General features: G+C 45.2%; 1 protein-coding gene across 3 annotated transcripts in view; it reads right to left on the bottom strand.

Moving 5' to 3' along the window:
• The window catches only part of THADA (THADA armadillo repeat containing), a 294,124-nt gene that overhangs the window by 2,779 nt on the left and 265,495 nt on the right, over positions 1–25,850 (bottom strand). For 2 of the 3 annotated variants that reach the window (XM_088796191.1, XM_019748640.3), the window contains exon 37: positions 961–1,130. In XM_088796191.1, coding sequence (XP_088652317.1) covers positions 961–1,130 — 170 coding nt within the window. Of the gene's footprint in view, positions 1–960; positions 1,131–23,790; positions 25,190–25,850 lie in introns of those variants that run through there. The other variant, XM_088796192.1, reaches the window with a different exon arrangement.

The following is a 25,850-nucleotide window of genomic DNA, read 5'->3' as shown; positions in this document are numbered from 1 at the left end:
CTCCCCCACCAGACAGAGGCCCCACTCTCGCCTGTCAACACCCGCGTGTACACACTACTTGCAACCTTGAAGGTCACCTTCTATTTTCACTTGTACTTCTCTACCGGAGAGGAACTTTTTTCCCCCAGACTTAACATGACCTCTGATAAAGATGTGTTTGTGGTTCCAAGCCAAGATATTTTGGGGGCCTGGTGCTGAAAAGGGGACCTCAACAAGGGAGTGGGCTCTAGACCAAAAGGTGCATCTAGGAAGCAGAGAAGAGGGAGGAAGGGAAATCTCAGCAGCAGAAAAAGAGCAAATTACCAAACCCGAGACACTGACTAGTCTCTGAGTATGAAATCAAATTTCTATAATGCTGGGGATTTTCAAGGTCATTTTATCACAGACACTTTATCTTGTCTCTGAATTTCCCATAAACAGGCTAGGCTGCTTTTTGAACTCTCAGCCTGCTGGTGATGCCAAGAGGGCCAGCTGAGTCAGACACTGGTGGATATGAATTTTCAGTTCTCCAGGTGCTTTTGCTGCTTGTCTTGGTCCTCAGTTACCCTGTCTGTTGAGTGCTCCCCCACCTGGGGGTGGGGGGCTAATAGTTTTCTTTCTACTCTGGAAGGAACCCGATTCTCTGGAAATGTTTCACCTTCAGACCTCACCATGGGGAGCCCCTAGATCCTCCAATGTTGACTAATAAGGAGTCTCCATAATTCAGCTCTCAACTTCCAAGGGGCCTCTTTCAAAGTCCCCTCTCCCCACAGACCTGAACCCCAAAAGCCACATGAGAGCTGCCTGAGGCCCCCAGCAGGCTGCCACGGACATCTGGAGAGTTTCCTAATTGGTGATTGCTCTGAGCATCCAGTAAACTTGCAGCAGGCACATTAGGCCCAAGCAAGCCTGTAAGTGCTGCATCCAGTGGGCTTAGGACACTCCAACCTCACCCCCACTGCCCTGAGACCCCAAGACTACCTGATGCACGCTCTCCACACAGACCATGAGGTCATCACCTTCTCCCAACAGCCATCCCAGCAGGACTGGGAGTCCAGAAGCCACCTGGTCCCACTGTTGGAGCAGGTCACATAGCACAGCCAGGGCAAGATCCAGGGCGATGGAGGCATCCACCTGACAGAAGGCAAATTCTGTGGAAATAAGAGAGGCAAGTGATGAATATACTGCTCAGGGCCAACTCAGGGAGGCCCTGTAGGGCTCTGGGAAAATGAAGGGCCTCAGGTAAAATCAATGCCACCAGCCTGGCAGGGAAGCTGGTGGGATAGGCTCACTAAAGGTTATTAATCCACTTGTGAGTCCTGCTATCCACACAGATAGAATGAGTCAAAGGTCTGAACCCCACCACTTCCATGCCCCCCGTCCCAGTGTGGACAGAAGTAGCCTCCTCTGCAGGACTAGACATTTAGCTCTCCTCAGCCTATCTGGTGTGACTGGAAGGGTATCTGGAAAGCTTCCCACTTCACATCTCCTCTGCAGGCCTGCCACAGTGCCTGAATTCCATTGGTTTGCCCCTTTCTCTGACAGCAAATCCCACTGGGCACACAACACACTGAATCTCTAACATCTTAGAGCAGTCCATCAGCAAACTTTTTCTTAAAGGGCCAGAGAGTAAATATTTTAGTTTGTCACAACTACTGAACTCTGCTGAAAGCAGCCACAGACAATATGTAAACAAATGGTTGTGGCTGTGTTCCAATAAAACTTTATTTATGGCCCAATAAAATTTAAATTTCATGTAATTTTCACATATCACAAAATACTCTTCTTTTGATTTCCCCCCAACCACCTAAAAATGTAAAACCCAAAGTGTTACAGTTCACAGGGCTTGGGCTGGCATTAGCTCATATTTTGGGTGCCCTCTGTTGTACAGTGAATTCGTTTTTTAGACACTTGTCTTCCTAGCTGGCTGGCAGACGGGTGCGGAAAGAGGAAGTGGGTGCCTTCGGGAAACCATGGCTTATTTCACCATTTTGCCTTAGGCTCCCGGTGTTAATATTTCTGCTCACAGCCCTGCCCCTCCCACCCCCAACCTGCAGGAGGTCTGAAACATGGGACTGGAATCCCAGCACCCAGACAATGAAATTCTGTAGATCCATCCACGCACCAATCCTTGTCTTTCAATGACCCACGTCTGTTGAGACCCGTCTTTCCCAAATCCACCCCCCAGACCTGTCCCTGACCATTTGGCCCCAAAAGAGACTTGCTCAGCACACAGGGAGAAGGCTCAGTGTCTGGACTGGACGGCTGAATTCCTCAATGTTGAACCAGCCTTCATGGGATGACCCTCTGAGGGCCCGTTACATGCTGGGCTCCAACCAAGTCCTTTCTCTCTCCTATGGATTGGGTATAACTATCCTTACATCACACATGAGGAATCCAGAGCTCAGACAAGTTAACCCATTTGTGTACAGTCACAGAGCTTTAAGTGGCTATGAAGAAATTGAAATCGTCAATGAGTTTCATGGTGCATGCAGAGCACCGATTTGGAGAATGAGCACCAATTTCCCAGAGATCTCACCATCTTTACGACGAGATAAGCAGGGTTGGTGACCACTCTGGCAGGGCCAGGAGTACTTAGAGCCCATGGGAGCAGAGCCTTGACTCACTGGAAACAGCCAAAGGACTGGTGTCACCACCGTCAGAGCCCCAAATCAATCTCCCAGGATGCCTGCACTTTAGTGCCCCTCCTCCCCATGCTGGGACTCTGCAGCCTGGAACCAGGATTTAAATGAGGAAACAGAAAAAGGGGTGTGTATGAAGGTACATTTTGGCCGTAGGTCTGAGTCAGGTTTTGGTCCAGCCTTTGCCTACCATACAGTCTTTATCTGACTCCTCTCTTAGTTCTCAACTGGTTCACAATCTGCATGGTAGAATTAACTGGTATCTTTCAAACTTGAAAGAATTGAAAACACACATGAAGACCAGCACAGGATTAAACTGAATAGCAGATGCTCAAAACATTCCAGTTTAACTGTCTCTGGAGATTCTGAAATCTTTCCTTTTACCCCACTTGATTTAGTTTGAACACGAGCATAGCGAATGCCACAAAGAAAGCATTCAATAAATGGTTAACTAGTATTAGTATTGATAATAACAAACATTTCCCTTCTATTGAACCCTTATTGCTTCAACCACCACGAGGGAGATGTCCCTATTTAACAAATGAGGAAGCTGTGCTCATAGAGATTGGGTAAATAGGTCCAAGTTCACAGTCAGTAATGGCGGCGCTGAGCTAAGTATGTATCGGTGCACAGCCTGCACCCTACCCTGCAGGGAGGCAATGGAGACTCACTCCCAGCACCCCATGGAGACGAAGTGTCACTTAGTTTTATCACTTTTAGTATCAAAAAAAAGCTCTGAGTAGGGGCCATATTTTGAGAAAAAGGTCAAAGGTGTAAGTCCTTAGTCTTGTGGCACTAGCAGCAGGTTAGCTTATCTTGAAACCTTTCTAAAAATTCTGCCGTCTGATTCAGCGGCAACTCAGCTCAAGGTGCTGTGTTCAATCTTAGTTGTAGGGGGCGCTGCCCACCATCCCTTGTGGGACTCGAGGAATCAAACTGGCAACCTTGTGGTTGACAGGACGCGCTCTAACCAACTGAGCCATTCGGGAAGCAGCTCAGCTCAAAGTGCCGTGTTCAATCCCAGTTGCAGGGGGCGGAGCCCACCATCTCTTGCGGGACTCGAGGAACTGAACTGGCAACCTTGTGGTTGAGAGCTCACTGGCCCATGTGGGAATCGAACTGGTAGCCTTCGGAGTTAGGAGCATGGAGCTCCAACTGCCCGAGCCACCAGGACACCCCCTTCAGCCCCCTTCCCACCGCCTTCTTTTTCTATTGTCTCCTTAAGGCAAGGACTGAAAGCTCCACAGGGAAGAAAAAAAAGTTTCATTTATCAGCCAAATCAGGGCCTGCAGGTCAGGCAACACTCCTGTTGGGTCCATAAAGGGTACGTGGAGTTGACCAGAGATGCCACCAGGAAGGCCAGACTGCCACACCTGCCCCACCTGATGGGGCAGATATCCCCCATCCTGCTCCATTTGGCCATGAAGTGCGATGGGAATGACCAGGCACAAGAGAGAGCTGGTGTGTTGGCTATAAGTGGATCTAGATAGGATTGTAGCTACCCAAACACCAACTCTGCAAGATGAGGACGGGAAGGAAAGTTGGGATAGGGTGGAGCAAGGATTTGTTGGATTTAGATTTCCTGCTTGAGGGGCCAGATGCATCCCACTAACGCCCTCTTTTAATACCTGCCCTGGACTAAGACAGTTCAATACCCAGATTTCTACTGACCAAATGCCTTGTAAAGGGGAAGCTGAAGAGGAGGGAGAGGAATTTTTCACCTAACCATGTAGGCCAACCAGGCTGTCATTGGCTCACCAGTCCATCGAGGAAACAAGAAAGCAAGTGACCAAGCAATAAGTGTGTCTGAAGAATCTGACATGTGTCCAGAACAGGCAAACAATTTGAAAAATTATTAACAAAACTGGAGGATGGACACTTCTTGATTTCAAAACTTACTTCAAAGCTACAGATATCAATGGGGGTGGCCGGTTAGCTCAGTTGGTTAGAGCGCAGTGCTCTTAGGACAAGGTTGCCGGTTTGATCCCCACATAGGCCACTATGGGCTGTGCTCTCCACAACTAGATTGAAACAACTACTTGACTTGGAGCTGATGGTTCCTGGAAAAACACACTTACAATAAATAAAAAGCTAAAAAAAAAAAAAAGCAAAAAAAAAAAAATTGCTAAAAAAAAAAAAAGAATTTAGCACCATTTAAAAAAAAAAAAGCTACAGATATCAAGACAGTGTGGTAGTGGCATAAGAGAGAGACATATAAATCAATGGAATAGAACTGAGTGCCCCAAAATAAACCCTCACATTTACAGTTAATCGATTTTTGACAAGGTTGCCAAAACAATTAATTGGGGGAAAGAATAGTTTTTCAATCAACGGAGCTGGGACAGTTGGATATCCACATGCAAAAGAAGGAAGCTAGACTCCTACCTCACAAAATACATAAGAATTAACTCAAAATGTACCAAAGACTGAAATTTAAGAGCTAAAACTATAAAACTCATAGAAGAAAAAATAGGAGTAAAACTTTCTGACCTTGTATTAGGCAATGTTTTCTTACATATGACATCAAAAGGAAAGCAACAAAAAAAAGTTAGACAAGATCAACACTGAAAACTTGTGTTTCAAAGAACATCATTAAGAAAATGAAGACAACTCACAACTGGAGAAAATAGTTGTAAATCCTATATTTGACAGCGGACTTGGATCTAGAATACATAAAGAACTCTTAAAACCCAATAATAAAAAGGAAAATAACCCAATTAAAACATGTGCAAGGGATCTTAATAGACATTTTTCCAGAGAAGATACACAAATAACCGATAAGCACCTGAAAAGATGCTTAGCATTATTAGTGATCAGGAAAATGCAAATCAAAACCACAATGAATTACTACGAGTACATCACAGCCACTAGGATAACTATAATATAAAAGACAGATAATAACTTTTGGTGAAAATGTGAAGAAATTGGAACTCTCATGCATTGCTGGTAAAAATGGACAATGGTGCAGCCACTTTGGGACATAGTCCCAAAGTTTCTCCCACTCTTAGGCGTACACTTGAGATAAATTAAAAAAATATGTCCATACAAAAACTTGTACATGAATATTCACAGCAGATTTGTTCACAATAGCCAAAAAGTGGGAAAAAACCCAAATACCCATTAACCAACGAATGGATAAATAAGACGTGGTATAGCCATACAATGAAATATTATTCAGCCATAAAGGAATGAAATACTGGTACATGCCAGAACACAGATGAACCTTGAAAACATGATGCTAAGTGAAAGAAAGAAGCCAGACACAAAAGACCACATATTGTATAATTCCACTTATATGAAATGTCCAGAAGAGGGAAATCATAGAGACGTCAAGTAGATTAGGTGTTGCCAGGAGTTGGAGAATGGGGAAAATAAGGAATGACTGCTGATAGATACAGTGTTTCTTTTTGGGTTGATGAAAATGTTCTGGAATTAGATAGTGGGGATGGTTGCACAACCTTATGAGTATACTAAAATGTGTTCATATGTATACTTCAATATGGTGTATTTTAAGGTAATGTGAATTCAGTCTGGGCTGGGGGTATGGGGAGTGCGGGAGGATGAAAAATGGCCTCCCAAAAGGTATCCATGTGAAGTCCCTGGAACCTGTGAAGGTCACCTTACTTATAGGAAAAGGGTCTTTGCAGATGTGATTCAGGTGATGACATTGCGATGAGAAGATCATCTTGGGTCCTCTGGGTGGACCCTAAATACCATCACAAATGTCCTAATGAGACAGAGGCAGAGGGAGGTTTGACACCAGACACACAGAGGAGAAGGTGAGGTGAAGACAAGGGCAGAAGCTGGAGTGATGCAAGCGAAAAGGCTGACAGCCTCCAGGAGGAGCTGGAAGGGGCAAGGACTGGTATCTTCCCTAGAGCCTCCAGAGGGAGTGTGGCCCTGCTCACACCTTAGTTATGGACTTCTGGCCTCCAGAACTGTGAGACAATAAATTGCTGTTGTTTTAAACTATCAAGTTTGTGGTCATCTGTTATGGCGGCCACGGGAAACTAATACCAGGGGAATGAAGGGTAAATGCTAAAAGGTATAGAATTTCTTTTTGGAGTGATGAAAATGTCCTAAAATTGATTGTGTAAGAGTGATGGTCACATAACTCTAGGAAGATGCTAAAAACTATTGAATGGGTGACTTCTGTGATATATATACATGTATACATGTATATACATACATATATATATATATATATATATATACATATAGTATCTCAGTAAAGCTGTTCAAATAAAAAAAAGAAAAATCCACTATGTACCCAAATTGGTTCCAGTTGCAGGGAGGAAACCTGACCACAGAGCCCGTCCTGAAATAGCGCACAGTCTACTTGAGGAGCCTGGACAAATGCTGAGCCCTCATGCTTGCTTGTAGGGCCCAGGTCTCAGGTGCTAGAGGACTGCAGGGGCAATAGTCAGTCAGCCAGAAGGTGGAGAGAGGCCCGAGAAGGCTTCCTGGAGGAGCTGGGACTCTGCCTGGCCCTGTACCAGATAGTCAGGAAGGAGATGCTGGCCAGGCCAGCACTGTGCTAAGTCCTGTGGGAAAGCAAGGCGAACAGCTTCCTGTCCTCAAGAAGATGGTGGTCCAGGTAGAAAGGGAAGGCTAACACTCAGGCAACAGTGATGGTATCAGGTGCTCACTGGAGTGGTCTGGAGCCCAAGAGCCGCAGGAGTCAAGGGAGGAAGAGATCAGCGGGGTAATAAATCATCCCTGAGACTTTGCCTCCCACTGGCTACACAGCTACGGCAAGAGTGAAACACACCCCAGGCGCCTCTGGGAGTGAGTGCTTCAAATGGGTAAGGCGTGTGGGTACATACTCATGTCTATGGAAGGCCTACAGAGTGGGGTAAGCATACGGTCATTTGGAAGCAACTTAGAAACCCAACCAAGGAGTTTTCAGAACTGGTTAATCCTGTGCCTTCCACCCTTGTGAATGGATCACTGACTTGGATTGTAGGGGAGGGGAGCTGACGAGAGGCTTCAGGGCTGGTGCAGTGTAGCCCCTGCCACTTCAGGGCTCACCTGCTAGGACAAACGCCCAGCTATCAGAAACTCGTACTTGCTCCTCTGCACGACTTCTTGCCCACCTGCATGAAGAGGCCACTGTGGGCTGGGAGCTGAAGACCCGGGCTCTTCACTCCAAGTCCCAGCCTGTGCCGCCGCCCCCCTCACTAAGAGAAGTGATCATTCATTTCAAGGCAGGGAGACAGGCAAGTCATAGGCTTTGAGGTCATTTTCAGCCGTACTGATTAAAATGAAAATGCCAAGACTGATTTTTTCCCATGTTGCCAGCCTTGGAAACCAATTCACATCATGGATTAAAAGCCCACAGTCTGACTCTAAAGTATCAAGTGCCTGCTAGGCTAAGGCGATTGGTCAAATCTCCTTCCTAGGCCTTCCCAAGAGCGGTCAAGGCAGTACACAGTACATGCTGAGTAAATGGTGACAGGTTGAATTCTCCCTGCTCCGAGCTCTGGAGAATCCTGTTTTAGGCATCTGGAAAAATCTCTCAACCTGCCATCCAACCAACTCTCCACCGACCCATTCATTCACCCAACAATTCAAGCTTTTATCTACCCACAAGTATTTACTGGTCACCTGCTGTGTGGGGGGCACTGTGAGAAACATGAGGAAAATCATAGCCCCTTCTGCTCTCAGAGAGCAAATAGTGTAGTCAGAGGCAAGCTGACACATAGGAAGTGTCAGGAAATAGTCTAAGGTGTTGTATGATGCAGACGAATCATACCACTACTTGCAGTAATGAAAAGACAGAAAAAGAAAAAATGGAGGGAGTAGGAAGAGGGGGAGCTTCACAGAGGGGGAACTTGGGCAGAGGCCAAGCATGGCTGGGACAAAAAGGGAGGAGCAGGGAGATTAGACCTGACCTTTGAAGAGGGGTGTTTTTGAGGGGAACTGGAGGTGAAGATGGAGAGGCAGATAGGCTGGAGCAGGCCTGAGGAGGGAAAAGCGGTGTTTGATTGTGTAAGTATTACTGGGCCTTCTTCTTAGTGAAAATACTTTAAGGTTTCATTAGGCTATTTCCAGACGACTCCATTATTTCGTCTTCTCTACAGATTTCCTCACTTCCCCTCAGCAGGGCAAGAAACTGAATTTTAATTAGTCATGAGAAATAACTGTGGAGCTGAAGCTTGGTTCAGCTGCTGACTTTGCCCTTCACCTCTCCTGGGGGCTGCCAGAAGCTTCTCTGCCCCCCGCCTCTTCTGACCCCCCCATCTCTAGAGCCCAGGGCTCTCTGCTCTCCAGGGCTCGGGTGGGATTCCAGGCATGCCAATCTGTGAGAGGACGTCATGGCTACACCTGCAAAGGTCATCATCTTAGCCTTTACCACTAAACAGAGTTCCCAGGTGACCCTACCTGAGTAAGACAAATGGCCCAGAGGAAGGTCAGTGTCCTAAGGAATAGAGAGGGGTGGCACCTCCTGCTTTGAAGAACCAGCAGGAAGTCTGGGTGCAGGAACATGGATATTTGTGGTATTAGTCTCTCTTCTTTATCTGAATATTCAAACCATTTCATCAAAGAAGAACCAAATGTGCCGGTCAGGACTCCCAGGGCAGCCCCAGCCCCAGCATGTACTGGGGCTAAGTGCCCAGGGCGTCGTAGCACAGAGACCACTGCTCACCCACTCACTGCTCTGAGTTGGTGCCCTTGGACGACAGCCAGTCCTTACCCCCCCATCCCAACCTAGCCATGCTATGAAGTCTAGAGCGGAATTCAAACTTCACCTGGCCCAGGTGGACCCCTCTTCCTCCTCCTCCTTTTTGTTTTGAAGTCCTGGAAACCATTGTTTAAAAGCAGTATACATGGACGCAGAACCCAACCAAACACACACATCTCAGGGGTTCCAAGGCCCCAGGGAACTTATCAGAATCATCTGGACAGGAGCGCAAATGGACTATCTGGTTTTTATACAAGTTTGGTACAGATCACATGGTTTTTGAAAAATCAGGAGATTTCTCATTAAAAAAATCCAAATTCCTAGCACCTTTTGAACATTCAGAAAATTAGAACCTGGTGTCTCTAGGGCTGCGTTTTAATGTGATAACAGCTGGCCTGGAGCAGAGCACTGGCCGCGCCCTAGAGGAGGCACCTGTGCATCTAGTCTGGGACCAACCTACTGCCTCCCACCTCACCCCGTAGGCATGTGAGCCTGGGACCCTTACACGAAGGCACTGAGGACGGCAGCGGGCCATCCCTGACCTTTACAGACGAGAACGCTAAGACACTCCCTCTGCCACAGCTCTCCACTCACCAGTCTCCCCCAGGGCTCTCCGGGCCTTCCCTATCCCCCAACTCTCATGCCTTTGATTCCTCACTATTCCCCGTCTGATCTTCTTCCTCATCTAGGCTTAGCCAGGCCTACTTGTCCCTCAGGACCCAGCCTAGGTCCTGTGGTCTGGGTTTCTCCAGTCCCTGTGACCTCTCTCTGCTAACATCTGCACAGCACTCCGTGTGTTCTCAGACGGTGACGGAGGGCGTTCTGTGGCCGAACCCCACGTCCTTGCTTTTCCCAGGGTCCTTATACAATAGCACTGGGCACACAGCAGGTACCACCCACTTGGCACTTGATTAGAGTCTTGTCCTAAGCAGTTTACTTAGGACTTGTGTTTCCCCAATAGGAAAACTTCAAGGGTGCAAAAATCAGGTCACATAGGTACATACAATTATTGTTACCATGTTACATTCAAGGTTATTGAGGTTTAGAGAAGTAACTCATTCAAGATCAATCACACAGGTTGTAAGCGATAGAGCCAGACGCAAACCGAGGCCTGTCCGACTCCAAAGCCTATATTCTTAACCATTTTGCTAAGCTGCCCATCAATATGCAATAAACGGATGGATGATCGACTGATTACTTTTGGTTTGCCGCCCCAGATCCAGTCTTTGTCCTTCCCTATTCTGTCAGTGCCCCAGGAGGCTGACCTGTAACTGCAGTAGCCAGGTTTCCTTGCTACCTGGCTTCTAGCTGGATTCCTTTAACTGTAAGGGAATGCTGAGAGTTGGGAGGGTAGGAAGACAGAGAAGTTGGGTACTTCTTTCCCGCACCGTCCCTTGCAAGTCACCAAGGTTCTGGAGGCAGCTGCATCCCCCCCGTGCAGCTCTCACCAGGTTCTGGTAAACCCATGCCCAATGCTCTCAGCGGCAGAGTGGCAGGGAGGTAAAAGCTTCCTACCATTGCTAGGTGGCTCAACATCACTTACTGCTTCCCTTCACCCAGTGGTTCTGAACTTCAACCAGAGATGATGTTGCCCCTCAGAGGACATTTGGCAATGTCTGGAGACATTTTTGGTTGTCACGATTCAGAGGAGGTGGTGCTATTGGCATCTAGTGGGCAGAGGCCAGGGATGCTGCTAAACATCCTACAATGCACATTACAGCCTCCTCCCCAAACTGTCAATAGTGCCGAGGTTGAACAACCCTGTCTTAAGCCTACCCACAACCCTGTACAACTATGAATAGTCCGTTTCGTGAATTCTCTTCAACTGAACAGTCTAGTATGTGGATGGACGGCACTCTACAGAGTTCATCAGGAAATAGAGGCCTAGGTCTCTATTTGGGGCAGATGCGAAGGAACTCATCCCTTTGTTTCCTTTTTTCTGGAAAGCATTTCCTAGCTCAGCCCCTTCTTACAAGCTCTCTGGGCAGAGAGGTGGCAACAGGTGAAAGCAGCCACTTGAGACAAACAGCTTGCTACAGAGCCCTTTCTGTCTGGAGGTGGAAAAATTTTCCAGGTCTGAAGGAAAAGGATAAAAACACCATCATTTGAAATTCTAAAAATACTTTGGGGAAAAAAACTTTCAAATATTAATTTGCTCTTTCTTAATTTTCTAGCTATTTTCATATGGAACAAATGACCTGGATTCCCAAAAGTTCCTTAGACCCAGCTCCCAAAGACTGGGATCCTCAGAGACGTAGTCATATGCCTAATGTAAACATTTTCCTGGTGACCTATCATGAAACCAGAAATATATCAGCAAATCGTTTGTTTCCATTTTAAAGAAAAGATTTTTTTTTAAATCCTTTATTTTTAAAGTTAAAAAAAATACAATTAAAAAAACGTGGGCCCATCTCAAATCACTGAGGAAATACATATATATTTCCCTGATTGATTTTAAAAATGAATACAGCCAACATGAATGAAAATAAGCATTTCGTAAGAGTTAAAAGTGTGCACTTCTTATTCAGCAGGGCCATACTTCACCGAAAAGTTGTTGATAAGTTCAATTATAGCTGGTTAATAGTACAGTCAGCTCAAAGCTTATACAAATACTTGCATATGTTCACTTCCAACCACACCAAAGATTAAGGAATGGATTCAAACAAATATCACCCTTGGCAATAAGATCTGTGAAAAAGACCTGCTTCTCCTAGGGGATCTCAGCTTGGGGAGGTGGGAAGTGGCACCCACCAGCCATTGAATCTTTCAAGTACTGCAGTTATACCCAGTTTTGTGTGCAACTCACTGTCCTGTTTCTTGTGGCTACTACCCCCCAAGCTCAGCAGGAAAGAGTAAAGTGCATGTAGGGCTTCATCCAGGATCATGAAGGCCTGTCCCTGGGCCCCTGGTGTGTGAAGGGGCCACAGGGTGAGGAATGAGTTGGTTCCAGACCAGAGATGCTCTGGAGGACAGTGTCTGGGCCACTGGCATCCCTCCACTCGGCAAGGATTCCGTTGGCTTGAACTCCATTAGGCCCTTCCGGTGGAGGTCAGCCCCTCCCCCAGAGAAGCCCCGCCCTCTCCAGCGCTTCTGCACTCTGCTGGCTCTTTGGGGATTTCACTCTGCAGAGTGAAGTGAGTACCTTAGGCTTCATTCCTCTTAACACGGTCACTCACCCCAAAACACTCCTCTTGGAAGGGGCAAGCTGACCCCCTCTCCCCAATCTCCATGACCCTGCCCAGTGAACAAGTGAAGGCAGCAAAACAGCCTTTGATGGAAGTGGGGTACAATGAGGATTCCTACAGACTGGGAAGCCCTCTTGGGGGGCCCTGGGCTACTTGAGATCCACTTCTTCCACCAGCCTTCTCTTCCTCTTGCCTGGGCAGAGTTCAATGCCTCTGTAGACACATTCCACATTCACTGATGAACTTGAATCTTGCGATTTCTCTTTTCCCTTTCCCTGAAGTCACTCTAGTTTTCTTTAGCTTATTTCACTACTGGAACTTCTCTTACAGGGAATTTCTTCTCAGCCTGAGCTGTGAAGACTGACTAGCTCCTTTTGAGGTCTTCCTGAAGCTTCTCTGGCCCTCGGTGCCACCTGCCCCATACTCCTCCCTGGTCCCCCACTCCCATCCTCACCTCTTTCAGCTTACCCAGGGCTTGAGGGAGGACAGAGGAAGAAACCCAATGACTGATTCATTTCAGCAAAGCTGTCAAGAGCACAAGGTGCTATGCCAGCCAAGAGCCAGAGCTCCCCTGAAGACGTCTAGTCCAGGCATAGGACACATAGTGCAGAGCTCAAGATGGCGGCTGCCCAGCTCCCCCAACACATGGGGATATGGAAGGTAGTGGATGCAGATGGTCCTGAAGTGTCACTGAAGACTAGAAATTTGAAATCAGAAAAATTCAAGGAAGATAAATTTTCTCTCTGGAGGGCTTTATCACTCAGCCTTATCCAGAATCCATAAAGCTCCCTTGTTGGTACCCCCTCCTCACTCCCAGGCTAGCTCTAAATAGAACAAAAACAGTCCATGGTAATATAACCAGCAAATCAAGGTATATAAGTAACTCCTAAACTCACAAAGTGATTTTAAGATTTATAAACAGTGCTCAATATGTTAAGTGCCTGTGATTTCAAAGTTTCTGGGAATTTTGTATCTTGAAACTATGTTTACTCCCAGGTATCCCAAGGCCTTTCCTATTTGTCCCTTGTGACCAACCTTCCTCAGCGGCCACCCTGGAATTAATGTCCACCTTCAAAAGGCATCAGAAACTGCCTGCTGCCAAGGCCCTGGGCCAATAGAAGTGGGTGGCTGAGGCCGAAGAAGCCTGGGGTGAGGGATGGGAAAGAGAAAACCTCTCTTAAGAACAGGCTCGGGAAGAGAAAATTCAGAGAATACAGGGCAGCACGATTCTGGGCTTTTAGCTAACTAAAAAGGAGAAAGATCAAACTGTTGCACGGTGGATTTAAATTTGCTGCTAGGAAGAGCATGCGGGTGTTAAAGGTTTTGAGACTCCAGAGTCCATTGCCCAGAAAAGCTCCTTCCTTTTCAGCACCAGTCCTTCGTGGGAAGGGTGGGAGGAGGGATTAGGAGGAAGAGGAACTCTGAGAAAAAGCAGGTTGTTTTTGACCTTGAGGATGTTTTGATCTTGCCTTGAATGTTACTGGTAAAAATAGTCAATATAAAACTCAACTGATAATGGCAAACTAGCACATGATAAAATTCACAATAACTGATCAGAGAAGTCATTTTGTTAGTGACTCTGCAAACTGCAAATAATCACCACCATTACCACCACCACCACCAGCAGCAGGGGGGGAAAATGTGCAAACCAACATTAAAAAAATAAAATTGATGGTCTAAAACTGGATATGGTAAAACTCTTATTAAAATCTGTGACCAAAAATCAAATCTTCATTGTTAAATTTACACATAAAAGAGTTGATACTTAAGAAAAAAAGAGGGAACATTAGAAATGGTTTATGCGATCTGTACAGAAAGTTGATCAAGGAATTAAATTGGTTTGATGGAGTTACACTGGAAAATATTGATGAAAATTAATCATTGTTGGCATAATTCATATTAAAAAGTTATATTGACATAGAATTTCTGAATTTACTTCTTGCTCAAGAAGGTCAGTAGTCTGGCCAACTTCCACAGCTTTCCTGTCCCTAAACTCAGCCTCTTACCTCTTACTTCACTTGAATATTTGGCTGTGTGTGCTGTGCTTTGGAGCTCCCTGGGTCTCTTTGAAGCCTTCTCTTCTGCTACTTCCTGCCCTTTCTTCTCAGTGGCATCGTGGCCTTGGCCTTCACCTGTGTATCCACAGGAAGCTGTCCTGACAATTGTACCTGCCTCTCCACCCCCACTGCCACTCCTAGGTTCACCTGGACCAGTCTTCCTTTAAGAACAACAGTAACCTTCTAACCAGCCTCCTTGCTTCCCGTCTTGTCTTTCTGGTCTCCAAGCCATCCTCTCTACCTTGCGTTCAGGGTGATCTTTCTAACGCTGCCTTTTAAAAGTCTTCACTGGCTCTTCAAAGCCCGAACATCCTAACTCCTTAGCATGAAAGGCTCTTCCTGCCTGGCTCCCCTGCCCCCATTTTTACAGGAATAAATAAGCCCACAGCTCTCTTGTATTACTTCTCCATCACTAGTGCATGCGCCATCCCAGCCACGGTGTTTTAGGTTCACGTTTGTCTTCATTCTAGGCAACTGAGTTCCTTTCTCACTAAATTCTTCCCCTGCCTTAGTCCAATCTTTTCTAGTGGCCCCAAATCCTCTCAGCACCCTATCCCCAACCCACCCCCACCCAGACTCTTTCTTCTGATTATCAGCATCTCTTTGGTGACCTCATTCACTTCCAGAGAGATTCCTGGTTCCTCAACTTTATTCCTTTGGTTTATTTTCAAATCTAGCAGAAGGAGGTTGGCGTGTGTTACACAGTGGGGATGGGGTGGTATATGCCTATTCCTGGTCATAGCAGACCTAAGAGAATGACTACCTAGAAAGGACCTCCAGTTCCTCAAAAAGGTAAACATGGAATTACTATATAATCCAGCAATTCCACTCCTATACCCAGAAGAAATGAAACCAGGTACTGAAACAAAAGCTTACACATGAAGGTTCATAGCAGCATCCACATTAGTCAAAAGGTGGAAACAACCCCACTGTCCCTCAATGGATGAATGTATGAACAAAATATGGTGTGTCTACACAATAGAATATCACTCAGGCATAAAAAGAAATGAAGTCCTGACACATGCTACAACGTGGATGAACCTTGTAAACATTTTGCCTAGTGAAAAAAGCCAGGCACAAAAGGTCACAGATTATATGATTCATTTATGTGGAATATCCAGAATAGGAAAACTCATGGAGACAGAAAGCAGACTAGTGGTTGCCAGGGGCTGGGATGGGAGGGGACGACAGGGAGTGACCGCTTAATGAACATGGGGCTTTTGGCCGGGGGGTGGGGGGGGTGGTGGTGATGAAAACGCTTTGGAACTAGATAGTGGTGATGGTTGTACAATATTATGAATGTAGTAAATGCTACTGAATTGTATATTTTAAAATGGTTAATTTTAGGTTATGTGAATTTCACCTCAATAAAAAATAAAAATACAGAAAAAAAAGGACCTTCTTGGAGACAGAGTCAGAGAGTGTGCCAAGAACAAAGGATGATGGGTAATTCAATTCTGTGCCCCTGGGGCTTTATAGAAAAGGGGGTGGGTAAAAAAGTGTCCATTCAATGAGTATTGCTCTCCAGGATACATCTCCCAAAGACTGACCCTGAGCAGGGGTGTGAGGGGTATACAGATGAAGGCGTACATGGGTCCAGCCCTCCCTCTCCACGCTGGGGCTGGGCTCACACAAGGATAAGAGGTTTAGGGCTTGGAAGACTAGAAAGGTTACAAGTCTAGCAGGGTGGTTCGAACAGCCACTGAGGAGGGAATCCTTGCTCTCTTGTACCTCATCACATTCAGTAATAAAGCGAGATATTTTACGTCTGAAAGCACCTGCAAGGTAAGACTCATATATAAGTAGATCCCATGAAATTGTTTTATGCCAAGAGTGGCCGATCAGATCACAAAGCTGCAAGGAGAAATCTCTTTACCCAAATTACACAGACCTACTCGTCTGGTTTCCATTTCATTGCTTGAGTCTGTTTTATAGTTGTGCTTTTTCATGAAAGCTTTTAAGGGAGGCTATTCCCTGACGTCATGCAAAAAAAATGTCTGAATACAATTACATTACAGAGCAGCACTTTTGGAAGAGAACGCGGCCACGAAGCTGCTGGTGTCCTGTTTCCTTCCCTTTAAAGCCATTTGTCTGCTCTCTAAAAGCAGAAACCCCCAACCCCAGCTCTCCTAGTCCCTGTATCTGTCAGAGCACGGCGGTGGCACTGATCTGGGAAATGTATGCACAGTTGTGTCCCCCCCCCACCAAGAGTGGGAGACGCGGGCGGGCCGTCGGGGAGTGGTGGCCTGGGCCTGCTTGTCTAATGTTGCACATCCTACAATCAAGGTGAGGGAACAGAGCCTCCTTCTATTGACTTTCTCAGGAAACTACTCGAAAACCAACTTTCAACTTCCTCCCTACCCTCCTGCCTCATTCAGACTTGCCCCCAGGCCCGGGGAATGGTTTTTCTTAAAAGCTATTATGAGAAACAGCTCTTCTCACTCAAAATCTGTTCTACTGTGAGCAAATTCACCATGTTTTTCACCTTTTCCCTGTTGCTTTCTCCTCCTGGCAGAAGCTGCCATATTCCTAAATGTCCAGTAGAGGATGTTCCTTCTTTCCCTCGGTCTCTGACGGAGACAGATTACTTCGGCCACTGCTAGACAACCCTCTCCCACTTCTGACTCAACAATGGCTCAAAAGAATTGACGTTCATACTAACCACCCTTCCCATTCTTGCTAACCTTAGCTAGAGACCTGGCCTTTCTCATCGAGGCAGAGTCACTGCCACCCCACTGGTGACTTCAGCATGCATGAAGACGTCCCTCCTAATACGAGGTTTCACCATACTTCAACTTCCTCAACTCCAGTGCTGTCCGTCTCCAGGTCCACTCTACTCCCCATAACCATGCTGGCATCTGCGAACTTGTCATTACTTAGAACTGTTTCAACTTCAAGATTTCAAATTCTAAGCTTTTTCATTATTTTTAAATGAACATCATCATCGCTAACATTGATTGAACACTTATTATGTGCAAGAAGTATCACAAGTTCTTAGTACATATGACTTACACATGTATTCATTCCAACGACCTTTTGAAGGTTTTATGCGCCTCATTAGCAGAAACACAGGTTACGATGTGGGATTTAAATCACATAGTCTATACATTATGGCTCCTACAACACATACCCTCTCTAATCTCCTAACACAACTGTTGAACCTTCTACTTCTTCCACTGAAACTACCCCTCACTCTAAGTCTGACCACATCCTTGTACCTGACTCTCCTCATGGCCATTGGTTCCCTCTCTCGGCGTATCCTGAGCTCCTTGGGTCTCTGATGCGCTTCCTGGCCCCCCACCCTCTACCAGCTCAACAGTCCTCATAACCACATCTCCCCAAACCCAATGTACTGTTCCACGTTCAGCTACAGATTCTAATTAAAGAGAAGCAGTATGCCGATTAGGCTCTCCATAAATTCATGCGATTGAATCTCAGCTGGCCTCTCACTGACCCCCGGCAATTCTTTCATTCCTTTTTTTTTTTTTTTTTTGGTGACTCCTAACTGAACCTCGATATACTGTTCCAACCTTCTCCCTGTCCCCTATATCCTACTCCCTCATTCTTACAGATAATCTCGTCTTCTACAAAGGACATTCAACATAAACTCAAACTTCTGTCCTCCCCACCTTCAAAATTTCTCTAATGATTCTTTTAAAACATTAGTTTCAAGGCAGAGCAGGGTCTGGGAAATGCGGTTTTAAGACAAGGGAGTAACATCAATATTTACATGAGAGATAGCCCTCGAGAGCCTAGAGACACGTGGGAGAAAAGGGCACTGTGGAGGATAAAGGTCACGGAGATGGCACAAGGTGCTGTGTGAAGAATGTGTGGAGGTGGAGCTTTTTATTTTTGCTGAGTTTAAAGGAGGGAGGATGAAAAGACAGATGATGCTACGGAGTGAATCGACACGTGGGCCCTTAATTTCCTTACCTCCTCCTTCTAAACTCCTTGAAGTTGGCTTCTCACCTCCCATTACTGGATCTTTTCTCTGAACTCTCCTATCACATTTTCTCAATCCTTATCTCTGAACATGACCTTTGGACAGTGTCTGGCATGGATGACCAAAGCTGTCCTCTTGATCGTTTTTCCTTATTTGAGTTTCATGACAATGGAAACGCTTGGTTTTTCTGATGGGTCTTCTTTACTTCCTTTGCTCGCTCCCCTCCCAAACAATCACAATGGCTTCCTAAGAATGCTCCCTACTTTAAATTTCTTTCTCTCCCTGCCCCAATCCATCCATTTATCTCTCTCATTCTAATATTTACAGAGCCCCTACCATGTGCCAAGCACATGGCTGCTATTAAACTGTAGCTGAATTAATCTTAATGCATAGCTCTGATCACGTTGCTTGTTTGTTCAAAAATCTTTACTGGTTCTTTGGTGCAAATGGTATCCAGATTCTTTGGCCTAGCACTCCAGATTTCAGTGGACATCTGTTGTTTTTGTGGCCTAGCTTCCATTCACCTTCTTTAGATAGCTGTACCCCAATCTTGCCCTGGAGAGCCAGCCTCTCCATGCTATTTAGTCCATGTGGTTTGGGTGGGGCTAACCCTGTCCCCCACTCCAGGCATGGGCATCTGCCCCAGGGAATCATGTTCCCCACCTCAGAGATTAGTTCTGGGATGGGCCTGGAACTCAACTGGAGCCATTTAAAGAGCAATGGAACTTTATGGACACAAGCGTTAAATAAGCAAGATGTAAAAGCTGGAAGTGCTACAGCCATCTTCCAACTCCAAAGGAAATGAGAGCCTGCCTGGAGACAGAACCAAACTAAGCACAGGGGGAGAACAGCAAGGAATCAGGTCTTTGGGACACTGTTTCAGCCCTTGAATTATGCCACATCTGAAGCCATCCCTGGCCCCAGAACTCGCACTTATATGCCCCTCTGTGCTGAAGTGGGTTGGGTTGGACCTTCCATCCTTTGCATGTGAAAGAGTGCTGCTTGATCCAAAGGTTTCATCTCACCCATCCTAGTCACGCACTTGACGCTTCTACCCTACGAATTTATTCCTTTCCTGAACAGGCCTCACAGTTGGCCACCCCTGTCTTTCTGGAATGCTCCGCAACTTTCCTCACTGAAATTATACCCATCCTTTAAGGTTCAGTTCCAATGAAATTTCCTCCTAACAGTCATTCTCCAATTTCCCCCTGTGACAAATGTTTGTCAAACAAACAACCAACTGAACAAACAACGACGAGAGAAACAGGGCCCAAGAGGGGGCAGGAGGGTGGTGGTGGAGGTGGTGGAGGGTGTTGGTGGGGGGTGGAGGGTGTCGTGGGGGTGGTAGTTCTCTAAACTGATATATAGACCTGGGTTCCAGAAATCATGTCCATCATCCCTCAGGGCTTGGGACTTGTTTTCCTCCATCTTCCGAGTGGTGTAAATCCCTACTTCTTACCCTCCTTGGCCATCCTTTCTTTGGGATACTGGCTTTTTAGAATGGTAGTAGATATTTAAAACAAACAAAATAAAAAAACTCCAAACTCCAAAACCAACCAAAGGGAGGGGGGAAGATTTGGCTAATAAATAAATTTGGAAAATTCTGGGTTAAACAAAGGTTTTTTTTTAATGCAGGGCAGTGGGATGGGGGCAGGGTATGTAGCTTTTCTCCAACTTACTCATAAAACAGGTACCAGTGCAGAGGGAAGTGCCACATTCTTCCCTGCAGACATGCGTCGGTTTAAGGTAATGTGGGTTATTTTATGTACACATATAAATATCCTACCCTTTGTTCAAGGTGCCTATTTGCTCTGCACAGCGACTATTATGAACACAGAAAACTGTTCCTTGTTAAATATGGCATGCTAAGTGGTTTTGCTTTCTGGCAAATCTCCAAACCATAATTATTAAGGGACTCGAGCTGCTGAGGAATTCTTGGGTTACAGGAAGCTTTGATCCTGCTGTTGCCTTCTTTCCCTGACAGAAGTTCCATGGGTGTGGCTGACTTGCATTGTTTTTCACTGCTATGGGGCTGCTTCGAAGGTGAGGACTGAACAGAACTTCAAGGCGACCAGGAGCTTGGGCCCCTCAGTAACTGCTGCATCCAGGCTCTAGCGAAGTATCCATGCCTTTCCGAGCCCCAAATGGCTGTAACCAAGGGAATGCACAAGCTCCGTCCAAGTATTGGAGTCGGAATGCTGTGGCCTCTAATATTCAGTTTCCCACACACTCTGCGAAGCCCAGATTCTTAAGCCTCACTCATTATTGGGTTTCCAGCTGGGGTAAAGCCTCTGTACGAAACGGCTGACATGACTTTGCTCAGCAAAAGGCAACAGGCTCCGGGTGGGTGAGGCTTTGTTATTTTATTCCCATCAAAGTTGAGAGATCTGATCCAAAATTCTCTGGGTAGCTACGGCCATTTGGCATGCAGTACACTCAAAACTCACGAAGCTGTCTCCTCTACAGAGTGAAGAAGATACATCAAGTTGGGCATAAACTGTTAGGTCAAACTTTTGAAAGAGCCAAACTCTTTTCTACTGAAACGTATGATAAAATATCAAGGGGGACATACCTATTCCTTCAGCCTCTTCAATGCTCCCCTGCCTGTAAAGAGAGCTAGGAAGGAACACCCAGATGTTCATTAATCTATGATAGAAGGAATAAAAGGACACCTCCAAAATAAAGTGGTAAGGTTCGCTACTTGGTGAAGGAAAAGGATTCTAAAACACATAGCAAGTTTCTGGTTTTCTAGGGTTAAAAAAAATTGTCATTTAGGATTTGGATTAGAGACGGAAACTTGTTCACTTTTTGACGTTTGTTTCCTTCATATTTTGAAACAGCTATTCTGCGAGATATGTGATAACTCCCATTTTACAGATAATGAAACTGAGGCCAAAAGAGTAGAACCTACTAGTTCAGGTTAGAAGCGACTCTCTGATTCCCAGATCACTATTCCCTCTCCAAGATGGCACGGACCTGCAAAGGTCTCCTTCTCAGGTAAGAAAATACCTCCTCATTTACGAGTAGAGGTCTCTCTGTTGGTGAGTGGAGGAGGGATGGAGAAATAATGGAGGGGCAGAGAGAAATCAGAGTCCCTCAGGGCAGCAACTAGAAATCAGAGGTTCTATTGTGGAGGTAGGGGGCTCCGAGAACTGCCCAGACCCCACCTGTTTTAGGGAGGGACCCAGAATAGTGTCCTTCAAGTGTCAGTTTCCATTGGGAAAGGCAGAGAATGGAAGCAGAAGGGTACTGGGGTCTTAATCATTAGCCCCAAACCAAGGTCTTCACTGTCAATTAGAGGCTGCTTCTCACTGGTAAGTTGTCAGGTGATCAGTCACAAAGAGGGAGGTATGTCCCACCCTGGGCAGCTGAAACCAGTTCCAAAAGGCTAGGCTTTGGGGCAGGAAGCTTCTGAGCAGGATTCTCCCTTGAATAGGTCAACTTAGCAGGATCCCCCTTTGGCTCCCCACTTCAATCTATTCCATTCACACCTTCCCTGCTGGCATCCATCTTAGGAAGATGCATATGAGCTCATTCTGGAAAGGGGAGACCTTTCTTCCCACTCCAGGAGAAGGTCAATGATTCACTTAGCTAAAAATGAACTTAAGGCCACTATCGATGAAAGAAAAATGAAACACGTGCAAAGGTTGAATTCCCCTGCTATTTCAATTACAGCAAGGAACATAAAACCTTATTTAGTAATTATAACCAACACTCAAATCGGTAAACTTTAATTACATGTTACATGGACCAGTGAGAGAAAAATGAGGAAAAAGGCGAGGTGAGGGTAGAGGAAAGTCACAGACTGATAAGAGAGAGAAAGCCCATAGGCAGGAAGGAAGGCCCAAGCTCAAAAGTAGGAAAGCAAGTGAGAGGAGGCAGGACGCCCCAAAAGGGGTGTGTTCAGTAGGAGGTGACCGTAGTGCCCTAAGGGCAAGGCTTACTCATGGGCAACTACCACAACTCCTCCTATTCTTTATCCTTAAACTGTCACATGCCTCCCTCTTGGAATGGGGGAGCGGTAAGAGCCCAATAGAGAAGAACTGCTGTATCAAACAGAGGAGGCCCCGCTAAATTTGAATTTTAGATAAATAATGAATTACAACTTTTTAAGATAAGTACGTCTCACATCTGCCTGGGGGCATACGTATACAAAAAATTGTTTGTGGTTTATAAATTCAAATTTAACTGTATGTCCTGTATTTTTATTTCCTAAATCTGGCAACTGTACACCAGAGGCCAAACCCTTTTTTGCACTGGAGCCTCAATGACCAGGGCAATATTTACACTGACGGTCAGGGGGAAAATCAAGTTGAAGGTCACTTTGGGAAATGAGGAGTGAAGCAGCACAGAGATTTTTGCTAAGCAGGACTGAAATCAGCAACTGAGGGCTATCAAGCCTCAAGTATTCTCCTCCTTGACGTGTGCATTTCCTGCTACTCTCCTCCAGTACAGCTGAGACTGTCTTGTCCCCTCTCCCTGGAAAGGGTTATCAAGACTAAACAGAGTAACTCTACACAGGGTTCCATTGGGATTGAAGGTAACCTGGCCCGTGAGTGGCTTCCTGAAGGTTCTGAGGTGGAGAGCGAGCTTGCAGAACACTAAGGATCAAGTAAAGGCCAAAACAAAACAGTCCATAAATTCTAGGATGCTAAACAATATCTTCCACTCAGTTTTAGTCACTGTAACGTTGTGAGTGACATGACTGAGCCCGTACCACCAATGCCTGGGGGAGAGGGACAATAAAGCGCCCTCAATCAGAAGCTCCAGCACTTTTGAAGGGGACCCAAAGTGATGCTGCCAGGGGCCACTGCTACTGCTCTTGCCAAGGGATCCAGAGGCCATCTTGGGGCTGAAATAGAAAGAGTTGCTGCTGCTGAGTCCTGAGCCATGGATGCTGTGGGCAACCTGGCAAAGTTCTGTTCCACTACTTGCTTTTTCCAGATAAGGATATATATCATGGATACCTTTGCATGTCAGGTCATATGGATTGACTCCATGACTTTTAATTGCCTCATGGTATGTGGATGTATCAAAGTTTATTTAACTGATCCTTTGATGGACATTTAGGTCTCTCCTTTTCCTTGCTATAAGCAATGTTGAAAGGAATAACCTGGTACATATATCTTTGCCCATGTGCATGAATTTTTATAGGATAAGATCCTAGAAGTGGAACTACTGGATCAATTGGTATATGCATTTAAAATTTCTATAGATTATCATTAAACTCCCTCTAAAAATGTGCTAATTTACAGTCCCACCAGCTATGAACATACCTGTTCCTTCACAGCCTTAGCGATTGTGGGTGAGCGCAATCTTTTTATTCTTTGCCGGTAAGATATGGGGAAAATGACAGGTCACTGTTGTCCTAGCTGGCATTTCTTTATTAGTAATCAGGACGAGCATTTTTTTTCATGTGTACCGTTCACGGCTTTTGATTTTCCTTCCACAAAGTGCTTGGTTTTTGTCTTTTGACTTTTTCTATTATCTTCAATTTATTGATTTTTAAAGAATTCTTTGTATGTTAAGGATCAAATTCAATTGTCTGATATACTGCAATTATTTCCTCTGAGGAGAGGTTTGCCTACTTAAATCTTGATGGTGTTTTCAATTGTTTGGGCCTCAAAGGAGTCTTACATTTTTGTTTTATCATTGGTATAACTTATTTAGAAGATGTGTGTAAATATCCAAGTGGTATTTTGTTGTTATATTTTTATTTTAAATTTCAAGTGTGCTTGCAATCTGGTCAGAAGTGGCTTAGAAAGACTCCCACTTTATGGAACTGAAATCTTCTTGGTGACCTCAAATATAATCAAGTTTTGTAAATGTTATGTAGCTATTTGAAATGGATGTTTATTTTCTGTCTGCAGAGTGCAAGGTTTATACATATCCCAGCTATTAAACATGGCATTCAAATCCTTTATAACCTTATTGTTTGGTCTGTCTGACCTTATAAATTCTGAGAAATGTAGGTTAAAGTATCCTACTATGGTTGTAATTTTAACAAATTTCTTCTAATATTTCTTGTAGTATTTTTTTGCAGGGATGGGTGTATTTTGATGCTATTTTACCTGATGTTTACAGGTTTATGCCTGTTAACGTCTTCTCTGTGGATCGTACCCATTGCTGTCTGTCTTCCTACTTTTTGTCTGAAGTTTTAGTTTGCCTAATATTACTGTTGCCACCCCCACTTTCTTTTTGTTGCCATTTGCCCTTAATAGTTTTGTCCATCCCTTTATTTTCAACGATGCTATGTCATTTTAGGTATACCTCTTGTATCAAAGTGACATACAGTTAGAAGCACTCCCTTCTTCTCCCTTAGTAAGAGAACTATATAGGTAACGCGCCCAGGCCAAACGAACATATTTCTTTGCACATCTTGCGGCTAAATATGGCCACGTTATTAAGTGACAGCCAATGAGAAGGACACAGCAGTGGTCATGGGACTTTGGGAGGGTTCCCTAAAATGGAGAGGGCTTGATCTCTTTATTGCTCTCCTTTCTTCCTTTCCTTCTCATCCGCAATGAGGCCAGGATGGGTAATGCTTTTAGCAGCCATCTGGGACCAAGCGGTGACCTTGAAAATGGAAGCCATATGCCGGGTAGTGAAGCAGAAAGACAGAGGAAGCCTGGGGGCCTGGGTCCTTCATGACTGAAAGCAGCCAATCAGCTTGAACTCCTCCTTCTGGACTGCTTTAACTTGAGAGAGAGAAAGAAAAACGTCCACTGTGTTTAAACCACAGTTTTGCTTTTCTGTTACATGTAGACATTAGGATTCCTAAAAGCTACATTAGATTTTGCCTTTTTTGCGGGGGTGGGGGGGGTGGGGGCGGGGGCGGGGGTGGGGGGATGTAACTCAATCTAAGGGTTATTATCCTTTTTTAAATTAATTTTTAAAAAAACTTTTAATGATTTAAGTGTGTTTTTCCAGGACCCAACAACTCCAAGTCAAGCAGTTGTTTCAGTCTAGTTGTGGAGGGCGCAGCTCACAGTGGCCCATGTGGGGATCAAACCGGCAACCTTGTTGTTAAGCGCACCACACTCTAACCAACTGAGCTAACCGGCCGCCCCCAAATTAAATTTTTTTAAAAAAATTATAGTTGACCTACAATATTATATTAGTTTCAGGTGTACAACGTAGTGATTCAACATTTCTATACCTTATGAAGTGATCACCACAATAAGGGCTTATTGTCTTCTTTCCTTTAATGATTTGAGTTTTAATTCCTTTTGCAGTTATATTAATAGTTATGTTAAAAAGCTTAACAAACACATTTGGACCTTTATTTCTGCAGACATATCCTTTAGGGTCTTGTGACTCTGACTATGGTCTCTTGACAAGCTGCAGCAACATCCCCTG

The sequence above is a fragment of the Rhinolophus sinicus genome, chromosome 2 (genome assembly GCF_057876585.1).
Source record: "Rhinolophus sinicus isolate RSI-liver-muscle chromosome 2, RSI-T2T, whole genome shotgun sequence".
NCBI classification, from domain to species: Eukaryota; Metazoa; Chordata; class Mammalia; order Chiroptera; family Rhinolophidae; genus Rhinolophus; species Rhinolophus sinicus.
This window is presented reverse-complemented; position numbering and strand designations above follow the sequence as displayed.